The sequence below is a fragment of the Halichoerus grypus genome, chromosome 10 (assembly GCF_964656455.1).
Source record: "Halichoerus grypus chromosome 10, mHalGry1.hap1.1, whole genome shotgun sequence".
NCBI classification, from domain to species: domain Eukaryota; kingdom Metazoa; phylum Chordata; class Mammalia; order Carnivora; family Phocidae; genus Halichoerus; species Halichoerus grypus.
Window position 1 is genome coordinate 43,445,275 of NC_135721.1, and position 12,623 is coordinate 43,457,897.

General features: G+C 38.4%; 1 protein-coding gene across 4 annotated transcripts in view; it reads right to left on the bottom strand.

Moving 5' to 3' along the window:
* Positions 1 to 12,623, bottom strand: part of CTNNA2 (catenin alpha 2) — a 1,076,840-nt gene that overhangs the window by 716,323 nt on the left and 347,894 nt on the right. For all 4 annotated transcript variants that reach the window (XM_078056374.1, XM_078056373.1, XM_078056372.1 and 1 more), the window contains exon 6: positions 9,689 to 9,955. In XM_078056374.1, coding sequence (XP_077912500.1) covers positions 9,689 to 9,955 — 267 coding nt within the window. The remainder of the gene's footprint in view (positions 1 to 9,688; positions 9,956 to 12,623) is intronic.

Genomic DNA, 12,623 nt, shown 5'->3' on the forward strand with positions numbered 1-12,623 from the left:
GCACATGTGATTACTTCACCGTGGAATCAAACCAAATCCTATAAATGAGTACTGAACACATCCTGGTACTGTAACACAGGGAGCACATGAGAGGGAAAGGATAATGCTGAAGGGCTAAGGGACTTCAAATGTAAGAAATCATTAAGGAAACTAAGACTAAGGAGATCAAGATTTACCTTCTTTAATTTTTTAAAGATTTTATTTGTTTGAGGGAGAGAGCAGGCAGGGGGAGGGGCAGAGGGAAAGAGAATCCCAAGCAGGCTCTGTGCTTGACCAGTAAGATCATGACCTGAGCTGAAAATCAAGAGTCGGACGCTCAATGAACTGAGCCACTCAGCTGCTTCAGGAGATCAGTATTTCAAACTATATTTTTCAGCACTTCATAAATAGTTCGCTAGATAGAAGAATTCATTTGGTTCCCAAATTTTAAAGTATGACTAATAATTAAATGATAAAATATTTGCCATCACATGTTTAGACTATGATCTAGAATTTAGAATATGATGATCCATTACATCAATAACCAGTTACATTTAGTACTAATTATTTTTAATAAAGGTGAGCTCAGATGCACAGAATCTGCCAATATTCTCAATATTCTCAGTTTCGCAAAGAAAATTATTCTCAGGGTGAAAAATAAAGATTCTGACATTTTCTCTTGTGAAAAGAAAACGATTGAAAATATAATGATTTTAATTAAAGACAACAGGGAGGCAAATAAGGATCAGAATTGCAACTTTCAAATATTTCAAATCCTATTGTTTTTTGCTCAATGATTTTTTATAGCTCTGTATTTATTAATTGAAATGGAGAAGAGAAAATTAAATAGTCTTGGGATATTTCCTTGAAGTTACTACTTCAAAAAATGATATAAAGGTAAATGATACTATCGAAAACATTCCTAGGTTTATAACACCTTAACAAACTAAAGCTGCTTGTTGGGATGTGTGGGTGGCTCAGTCGGTTAAGTGTCTGCCTTTGGCTCAGGTCATGATCTCAGGGTCCTGGGTTCGAGCCCCGCATCGGGCTCCCTGCTCAGCAGGGAGTCTGCCTCTCCCTCTCCCTCTGCCTGCAGCTCCCCCTGCTTGTGCTCTGTCTGTCAAATAAACAAATAAAATCTTAAAAAAAAAAAAAAAAAAAAGAATTAAAAAAATATTTGCCATCACATGTTTAGACTATGATCTAGAATTTAGAATATGATGATCCATTACATCAACAACCAGTTACATTTAGTACTAATTATTTTTAATAAAGGTGAGCTCAGATGCACAGAATCTGCCAATATTCTCAGTATTCTCAGTTTCACAAAGAAAATTATTCTCAGGGTGAAAAATAAAGATTCTGACATTTTCTCTTGTGAAAAGAAAACGATTGAAAATATAATGATTTTAATTAAAGACAACAGGGAGGCAAATAAGGATCAGAATTGCAACTTTCAAATATTTCAAATCCTATTGTTTTTTGCTCAATGATTTTTTATAGCTCTGTATGTATTAATTAAAATGGAGAAGAGAAAATTAAATAGTCTTGGGATATTTCCTTGAAGTTACTACTTCAAAAAATGATATAAAGAATATGATATATATATCGAAAACATTCCTAGGTTTATAACACCTTAACAAACTAAAGCTGCTTGTTGGGATGTGTGGGTGGCTCAGTCGGTTAAGTGTCTGCCTTTGGCTCAGGTCATGATCCCAGGGTCCTGAGATCGAGTCCTGCATTGGGCTCCTTACTCAGCAGGGAGCCTGCTTCTCCCTCTGCCTGTATGCGTGTGCTGACAAATAAAATCTTTAAAAAAAAAAAACAAGAAACACAAAGCTAAAGCTGATTGCAGATGAGAAGTTATGGGAGGTGTCAATATCCCACAGTAAGATTTCTGGACAGTAAATGAGGATACTGGATAAATGGATCCTGGGGAGGGATGCGGTATGGCTCAGGAAGCAAAGGATATGTTGTTGATGTTGGCTGACCTGGTCCCACACTCAGCCAGTTGAATTACCTTCAGCTCTACACCCTGCCTAGAGCTTCCCTTCTATCTGCCTCTCTATCCACCTTCGCCACTTTCCCAGGGCTTTAAGTTTTCCACAAAGGATTAATGCAACTTTCATTGCATAAATTTAGTGTACAGAAGGGTACCTTATGCCTGGGTGGCTCAGTCAGTTAAGCATCTGCCCTCGGCTCAGGTCATGATCTCAGGGTCCTGGGATCGAGCCCTGTGTTGGGCTCCCTGATCAGCAGGGAGTCGGCTTCTCTCTCTCTCTCCCTCTGCCCCTCCTCCCTACTCACTCTCTCAAATAAAAATCTTAAAAAAAAAGGGGGGGGTGCCTTAAGCTGACACAATTCTATTAAGGCAGACTATACCCTCTCCATATTTACATCCTGAGTCTGGGCCCATGGTTTGGATTTAGGTTGTTCTAATTTACAGGCATACAGAAACCCACTGGAGTGTTCTTAGTGTTCTATCTGGCCACCAGATGTCAGTGTATGATAAAGAATGCTGTAATACCACTAGAAAGGCTTTTTAAAAGGCTGTTTTGATGAGTTTAATTTGCCCGAGTAGAAAAGAACAGAAAAATTTAGAGGCATTCTGTTGGGATAATATATGGAGAAAAGCTGAGAATCACTGGACCTCCAGTTATTGATACTATGTCCTATCAGATGGGCAAATCTGTCTCCAATTTTTTTTAAAGCGTGTCTGAGAGTTTGTTTTTAAGAAGTAAAATGTGAGTTAGTAAGCACAAACTAATGAAAGCTCAATTACACATAAATAAACTAAATTAGGAAAATCCTAGATGTAGAATTTAGATTTAGATGTTCAAAACATGTTTCTACATGAATTACTAGGCTTTTAAAAATCATACTGTTGGGTATACACGTGAATTAAGAGCTAGAAAAAAAAAACAGCACAAGGAAGTTAGAGCATGCAAAAAATCGAATATCCTACGAACAACTTGGTTTTTTTAAATTAACTAACGCTTACTGTATAAAACATTCACTTTTGATATATGAAAATAAAAGTACAGGCCTCAAGGACCGTTGACTCTTCTCCCTCAACACGGCTCCGAACCACCCACTCTTCCCGAGCCTACTCCAACAATGGACTTAGGACCTTGATAACCTCTCATCCTAACCACTGCCACCACACTGCAGCTTTGCCCCTTCAGAATCCATTCTCTCCACCCTGCAGCCCGAGGGAACTGTAACAACACAAATTTGACCATCCATTCCCCTGCCTAGAGCACAAGCAACTTCTTAATGCCTTCAAGTTGAAACTCAGCCCCTTGCAAGGCCTACAAAGCTCTCCAGGATCTGCCTCCAGCTTACCCACTTAGCCAGATTTCTCCTCATTCCCTGGGTTCCAGAATGGGGTATTTTACTGAAGATTGCCTCTGCAGGACATGATGTTCTGAGAAACACCCTCATTCACACTTGAGCATGTTAATTCCCACTCACACACCACCTCCTCCAGGAACTCTTCTAGGATTTCACCATCCCTCATCTTACCCATGCCCCAACAAACACACACTCAGAAGGTTAGGTGCATACTATGTATGTAGGTGCAAACCACTTCATTTATGCACCACGGTGACTATAGCTGTTTACACGGCATCTCCCTTATACCTTGCAGTCCTTCATTCTTTTATCTCACTTGGCGTACTGTAAACTTTTACTGATCTTAGCTATCCAGTAGCTAAACCTTATTCCTAGGCCTAGAGATGCAAGGTCACGCCCTTTTAGAAATTTACAGAGCTTGGAGTAGCCACTATTATACCACAATCCATGTCCTGGGCTCGTCCCAAGGTCCTGGGCTACTTCTAAACGCCATTAAATGGGAACCATTTCAGAGCAACATGGTGGAGATTATTAAGGAGTACTAATAGGGGCGCCTGAGACTCTTGATCTTGGGGTTGTGAGTTCAAGCCCCATGTTGGGCATAGAGTTTACTTTAAAAAAAAAATACTAATACAGTATTAAAGAAGAGATATAACAACTGTACAGATGTCAAGCCTTCAAAAATATTGGCGTGAACTCAGGCAGAAAGTCGCTGAATTTGCCAGCTCCATCTTTTTAGTACCTGAATTAGGAATCCAAAATTGCTTTCCCAAAGCTATATGGTTCCGCTTACTGGCTTTCATTTTTATGCATTTGGCCTCCTGCTTGCTAATTGCTTTAGGACATAAGCTACATCCTGCTCATCAGTGTGTTTATGGTATTTTGTCAAGGCTTTCTCCTCTCTTTTCTGTCCTCATTCTAATGTAATACACAGGAAACTTACCCTTTTCATAACCTAATATGGGTGCTCCCAGATGTCTGCAGTCAGAATGACTTTACAGAATGTCAAAGGAGGAGAGGAGATCTGGAGTAAGCCTCTCTGATAAATAACTAAGTTGATTTCCACAGCAAAAGGGAGGGTTGGAACTGGGAAGGAACTCAACAAGCTGCTCTGTGAAAAGATACTTCTCCAAGTAGGCATTCCTTCTTGCCTATTGTTGGAGAGACCATAAAACCCTTAAGAGTCCCTGAGCCAGCCAGAATTCTGGTTCGTGGCTCCTTAAGGGACCAGAGCTTCAACAGGAGCATCTAAGAATTAGTCTACTATTCAAAGGTGTAAGAGTGATGTTTGGAGGAGGGTGTCATTTGAAAAACTACTTCTTCAGACTCCTGCAGCACAGATCTGAGGTCATGCATTTGGGCTTCATACCTAAGATACCTGTAAAGCAATCCAGCTCTCACTGGGCTTGTAGTCCAACCCTGGATCCTAAACCCTAGGCCCAGGTTCTTACCCTTGACCGTCCAAAAACTTCCATGTTCCAGAAATGGGCTGGGATCTTGCTATGAAATGAGATACCACCTGGACTCCTGTTTCTTAACCAGGTTCTTCCAACTAGAGCTTCTAGAATGTCTCTGTACACCTGAGATGAGCACACACTTGGAATAACCTAAGGGCAGTGACCACTGTAGCATGGAGATGCTCTCCAGGAGACAATTCTCCCCTTGCTGCAATTAGCCTAGGTCCCCTAACCTTGTCAGATGGACGCACAGTCTTGCTATCCCTGTTGGCCTGTGATGCATATGCCCCATCATGCCTTATGCTCACCTTCCAACACTTCTATCCACTGAATACTAGATCAGTACAAGAATTACAATTAGATCAAGGAAATCTATTTAAAGAGAAAGAAGTGGGGGCGGGAGGGCGTGCAGGAGAGGAAAAAAAACAAACTAGAGGGAGGAGGGTATAAAAAAAATCAGGTAGAAATAGGAAGGACAATTTATGTAGAGTTGGTAGGTCATGGTGACACTTCAGCTCAATGTGATTGAGACCAGGCTGTCCTAGTCTTCAAGTACAGATGTTTAAATCTTGCAAATTCGAAGTAATACAAAGAAAAAAAGTACAATTAGTACAATTAAGATTTCCCCATTCCAAAGTTGAAACAGTTGAGAACTAGAAAATAAAAGCACATAGATTTAGGGGTCCTTAAAAACTCAGACACAGTGTTACAGAGGAGGGGCAGGAGTAGAGGTTAGAGGACAAGGCTCAAAGAGGTAAGAGCTAGTGGCAGCCAGGACATATGTGCAAGCAAGGACTGGAATCTTAAAGAACTCTGTAAGGAAAATAGTAAAATATGAGAAAATGGTAAATATGCTAGCCTTATACTTTATTTTCTTTCTAGGCTGTAGAACAGAAATATATTTTTCTACAGGCTGAGGGGACGGAACAAGTGGAGAAAGAGAAACTAAATGTACAAAAAAAAAAAAAAAAAGAATTACTAATCAAGCAAATGCCCAGGGCAAGTGGGAAAAGAAGTTACAAATAGAAACTTAAAGTTAGAGGAATTTGAGATAGTGTTTATTATAGGATTTAAGAGAAAACAAAAGGGAGGTTAAGCATCTGCCTTGGGCTCAGGTCAGGATCCCGGGGTCCTGGGATAGAGCCCTGCATGGGGCTCCCTGCTCAGTGGGGAGCCTGCTTCTCCCTCTCCTGCTCCCTCTGCTTGTGCTCCCCACCCCACAAAAAACAAGATACAGTATATGTTCTCTTTAATAGAAATTTTGTAAGAATTTTTTTTTTTAATTTTCCTCTCTCCTACTCTTAAGTTTTCTGGCAGTCAAAATTGACATTATAATAGGATTTTATAATAGGATTTACTTCTGAGTAGTCATTATATTTTTACAAATTCTTTTTAGTATTCCTTAGTAGTTTCACCAGATAAAATTAACCACCTCAAGCTGCCACATTTTAAACGGAGGCTGATTTTTCCATTGATTAGCAATCATTTTCTTTTTGCTGTTTTATCATTAGAGACTCTCTTGACAGTTTCTAGTTGTTAAGAATACTGGGTTTTTTTCTTCATTCTCTTACTTCATAAATCATTATATCAACTATTCACGTAGGCAGAAGAATAGTGCCAGAAAATAGGTCACCATGCATTAAGCCATAATTCTAACTACTCAGATAGAAAAATCAGTCCTGTAATTTTAGATAAATTAATGTAAAAATACTAATTTTTACCTTTCTCTCAGTCAACTATCACACTTTAAGTCACTTCTGCATCCTACCTCCCATTAAAATGAGTTTGGCACACTGACGACTAATATGAAATTTTAGTTTCAAATTCAACATTAGAAGCATGCTAGCCATGCTGATGATGAAATTGTGTATTTTTACGGCTCCTTTCACTTCAGGATCTCAAACATACTTCACTTTTTACAATCTCCATCACATTGGCAAGCCATTAAACCAAGCATCGGGAAGGGATATTGCCAAAAAATAAGTCACAGGAAGTTTGAATGAGTTTCCCACCCAGTGTGGTATCGATTTGTTTAATATCTGAGAATAGCACTTAGGATTCAAGACAGATGTCTGAATTCTAAACGAATCTCAAGTCAATATGCCTGGGGCGGGGGGGGGGGATACCAGAGTATTCATTATGCAACCATAGAACAGAAATGTATAATTCTGTTACAAAGAGAAGGAGAACATTATTTTTTAGTGAGAGAATTTCAAGTACCGTTAAGGACTATGTAGGTTTGTTGGTGTCAGGTGATAGAAAATCTACAATTGGTTAATTACCTTGAACCTTGTCATAGTCAGTAATACTTTACTAGCATTACTATGTTTGAGAAAGTACTGAAATTTCATTAACTAAATTTTTAGGGAACCACACCAAATGGAATTACTATCTATAAATTACCAATTTACCTGGCTCTACATGTTGATTTTTGTCAACATCCGAGAAATAAAATTTTAAACATCAGATAATGTTTTATGCAATTTACATAGCTTGAGAGCCTGTATATATTTAAATAATGAAATATTACTTGGTTAATATATTTAGCTAATATATAATTAGTTAACATAGACACTTAATGTAAGAAAAATTACTTATTGTAAGTTAATACAGTGATTAGTTAATATGCCATGTTCTATAAAAAAAGTTATATTCATGTATTAACTTCCCAAAGCCCTAGTTGTCCAGCATATCACTACAGTTAAAAAACAAACAAAAATACCAGTTGAAAGTTTAATATATGTCAACATACTCTGTTAATAGATTTTCCCCACATGGCCTTAAGTTTTATGAGTCTGAAGACTTTTGTATTATTACAATGATGACTCAATTGTTAAACTCACTTTGAGCAAAAGCTCTTTTCAGTGAAAAGATTCTGGATACAAAGTGATGGGGAAGCTATCCTACTCCAGTAGAAGGCGGCAGCAGCTGAAGGGTCTGACTATCTTTCAAGTGAGTTCTCTGTATGCTATGTTTCTACTCTCTTACTAGGTCCTCACAGGTTTTATTTACTTTTTGATTATAAAATAGGAGTTTAAAAATACAGTTGTGTCAAAATCTGACTAAATAATTCACCTATTAATGAATTTTAAAAAGTACCATTTCATAAAGTAATTCTGTATTTGAGATTGTTTTGCAATTTTCTATTCTGTTTAAATGATTAGGCATTTTTTGGTCTAATGCACACTTTTAAAATCAGTGTAGCATTATAATGTTTTAATATCTGAGTACATCACCTGCTCATTTTCATTTCCTTAAAATTTGGGCTTCTTCATTCTTATTCCAGAAATAAACTTTTATCATTACTCTGTCAAGTTGCAAAAGAAGTCAAAATTTTTATCGGAATTGTCTGAACATTATAAAAATTAAGAGTCAATAGTTTTCCTACCCAGGATCATGACATCATTTACCAAAAAGTACAACTTTATTGTAAAACCTAAGCACAAAACAAACCAAAAGTACAAAAAGTACCACTCGGGAGTTTTTTTTTTTTTTGGTCTTCCGCATCTGTATCAGGATTATTTCTAACATTTATAAGGAAATAAATTAAGGAATAAAATAAAGCCAACACATTTTTGCTCATTTTCGTCAACAGGATCTGTTTTTCCATTATTCTACACTTTTGCACCTGGGAAATCTATTGACTTCTCTTATATTTTAAAACTGATAACCTTACTGAACTCTCTTTGTTACAATGGATTTTCAGTTGTCTCCTGACACTTTGTGAATTATGTATTAAACCCCAATTTCTGTGGTAAATGCTTTAAATTATATTTAATCCTTACTAAAAAAACCCTAGGAAAGAGTATACAGTCTAAGCTATGGATATTTTGACTAACAAAAAATAAAAGAGGAGAGACCCCTGGGAAAACTGCAAATGGCTATCTGAAGTGTTATAATTATTCCCCCATTGTATCTTGCCGCTTTAGGTCTTTAGCAATCACTGCTTTGTTCCTGATCTTCTTTCCCAGCCACTCATGCCCTGCAAAAAATTCATGTCAACAGATCCAAAAGCAAGCTCATCATCTTTCTTCACAGCTGTTAAGGAACCTATTTTTCTTTTATGAATTCCTATAACGCCGTGTTTTATCACTTAAAAGGTATTTAATACATTCTACTTCTCCCATCTCCCTGTAGGAAAATAGAACCCTTGAAAACAGATACAGATTATTTTAAATCCTGGTAGCTCTCCAACACACGTAGGCTCTCACACTGAACACAGGATGAACTCAGATGAATTCCAGCTTCCCCTAGATGGGCCCATATCCTGACCCAAGGCAAGTGAGGGCTGTCATCCTGGGGTCTTGATTACACGCATCCCTCTCATTCACTTTGATGCCATCCTCCCCTTGCTTCCCTCACTGGGACACACCCCCAGAAATAGCCGGTGCAGCATGTGGGTCATTCATGGGTCCAACACAGGTGCTACCCAGAGGAGCCACTTCAAGCAAGACAGGGATCCCATGTGGAATCAGAGGGCAACAGTTTATCACTGATTTAAAATGAAGACACAGAGGGCAGTTCTTCACCCGTGTGCAACATAGAGGCAAGATGTACCTATACTGCCTAGGACGTTTGCCCCTTTAAAAATAAAGAACCATCCAAATGATGAACGGTCCCTAAAATAGCCAGTGGGATAGGAAACTAACAGTTCACAGGGTTTCTGCTTGCATTGGATCAGGTCCTCTTAAACACCATTGTTAGAGCCTTTCAATGCAAGAAAACTAGGCTCTGCCACTATGCTGGATTCCTAATAACAAACACATTAGGTCGTTCACCTTACTATCACAAGCCTCCAAGAGGGGTAAATCCAGGTGTACTACTGAGGCCCTTCATCCCCAAACCCTTTCCGTCAGGGCAAGTGGGTACCACTCCGCGTGCACCACTCAGATACTTACATCGAACTCGTTCAGAGCTGCAGCCAGCTCCCCGATGCCCGTATGGCCTTTGGCTTCATCGGTGGGCGAGGTAGCCTGGGCAGCATTAGAGATGCCAGCGATGGCCTCCTGGACTTGTTTGAACACATAATCTCGGTTGGCTCTCGTGGCAGCAACATCCGGGTGGCGGAGAAAGGCTTGGGAGGCCGTGTACAGCATGGTGGCATTCTTCTTCAGAGCCCCTCGGGCGGCGGCCATCTCATCCCGGCAGTGGGGGTCCTTCAGCTCCTGCGTACACAACATAGGAAACGTGGCACATCCATCAAGTTCGCCCCAGAAGCATCTGTTCTAGAACTTAGGGTCACAGACTCCATTTTAGAAACCCTACTGAATTTTAGAAACCATCTACTCTCCCTGGCGCTCACGCTAGCTGCTGGGATTTTGCACTTAATCCTTCTGCATGAAATACCTGAGCACTCCTCCTCCATCTACCCTTTCACACGACATGGCCGATCCTCCTGGAACATGCTCCATCCTGCTAAGTTATGCCCCCTTCTATCTGCTCCCACACGCCCTTACCCCTATCAACACTTATTAAACTTTACTGTATTTATTTCAACACATTTCCCTCATGTATTGTGTCTAGTGATCGCAGGAAGCCTTGTCTATCTTGTTTAGTGGCTCTTTACTCATTAGCAGTGTTTGGCCTATAAGAGGCACTCAAGCATTGCTGGGAAAAAGGTTAAAAAAAAAAAAAAGAAAAAGAAATCAAGCTACTGACAGTCAGTAGCTTGCACGGATCAGAGTTCATTAGCAGCAGATGGAAAATCCAAACTTCAGTCTTCTGATAATGCTTGCCCCCGTTTTCAATTACAATTACAGACATGGGCAATCAGACTCCTCTGATTTTTGCTTAGTCCATCACTGCCACTGCATTATCATTTCTGGAATAGGGTTCTTTTTTTTTTTAAGCTACCTTTAATGGCAGCTCAATCATTGAGCTTATAGGGAATAAAAATAGATCAAAGATGATTTGTCTTCCTAGTTTTGGCTGTCAAAATACCACCACTGGGGAGTCTCTTGATCTTCAGCTTTAAAGAGTATTGTTAAGAAAATGTTCACATCATTTATGGAAATGTTAAAGGCAGTGCTGCTCTCGGAGACCATATAGGATTGCCAGCTGAGGATCTCGGAGAGATTTTTTTTTCCCTCCAGCTTCAAAACATCATTAAAGGTTACTTGAACCACTGGGGTTCAATTTCTATTTGTTTGTTTGGTATGTCCTATATAAATGACTTAGCAACAATGACATCTTCTCTTTTATTGGTCAAAATAATTCTGAGACAAGCACATTATATTTTACCCAGGATTGTCAAGATAAATTGACAGTACGTAATAATTAACTGAACCATCTATCCTCTTTTGCTGATGTACCGACAAATTTATGCTAGCCAATAGGATATGTTTTTTTTTATTTTTAGCCCTCAACATGAACATAAATAGGAAACTAACACCGGAGTGTATTCTCTATGCCAGGCAATAATCGAGGCATTGAAAGTAGGTTTCTCATGACTAGTCATGAAGGGCCTTTTTAACCTCCACAAGAGCGGTCCAGAAATTAGATGTTACTTTACACTATACTTATAAAAGAAAAACTAAATGTGGAAGTGAGAGATGGATGGGGTAATTCTCTCCATAAAACTATCTGAGGAAACATTCTTTAATTACATAAAAAAAAAAAACCTGTAAACAATCTAAATCTAAATGTTGAATTATGAATCGGTTAAGTAAATGACTGAAGCATTTGGTAGACTGTGGACATTATAATTCATTTTCAACAAATACGGATAATATTTATAAGATAAATGAAAAAGCAGACCAATATTCATACTTATATGAAAAGTAGGATTATAAGTATTTTAAAATATGAAGATAAATAACTGAAAGGCAATATGCCAAAACTGCACCATTTTTTTTTTCCTTGGGTGGCAGGGTGTTATGTGTTTTTCCCACTTCCAATTCTACTTTTCTAAATTTTCTTGGAAGAGTCTAGCAGTTAATTAAAAACAAGGTATTAATGAAATATATTAATGAAATATATGAAATATATATTCTATCTCATATATTCCCATCAATTTTAATACCCAACTACATATACTTATGACTGGTTTTTCCATCTCCAACCCTCTCTTTTATTTGACATTTTTACATGGAGAGCTCAAGGATCTCAAAAAAAAAATCAATGTATCTAAATATGAAATCTTAATTTCTATACCCAACTGACCCAGTCTTCTTCCATCTCTATAAATTCACTACCATCTACCCAATTGCTCAAACCAGAACCTTAGAATTGAACTAGTTGCTATCCCTCCCTAAACTGACACATCCAATTTAACATCAGGTCCTCAGAGTTCTATTTTCAAAATAAACTGATTCTTTGAAATCTTCTCCATTTCTACCACTACCAACTCATCAAACCATCTCTCACCTAGACATCAGCCCCTCCCAACTATAGATGGTCTCTCTTCCTCCACTCCCTTGTGTTCAACATATCAAAAATACTAAAATGTAAGTTTGAGACCCTGATACCAAATTTTGAACTACTCAAATTCTACCCACCCATTTACAATAAAATCCAAAAATTTTCCAAGACTCTGAATGTCCTTCATTTGGAGACATAGGAGACAAAGGCCCCTACCTTTCTTGCCAACTGCCCATTTTGTTCACTAAGATCAAGATCCAATGTCTTTTTTTCTTTTTCTTTTTTTCAGTTGTTTAAATAAGCTAGATAGCTTTTTGGTCTCACATTTGTGCTTCGGAGTAACTTCACTCCTTCACCCATCTTACACTTTGGACTATTACACAAGAGGTCACTTGAATTTTGCTAATTACAAAATACTTAAATATCACTATGTAATCTAAAATCACATGTGTGTGCCTCTCACACAAAGAATAC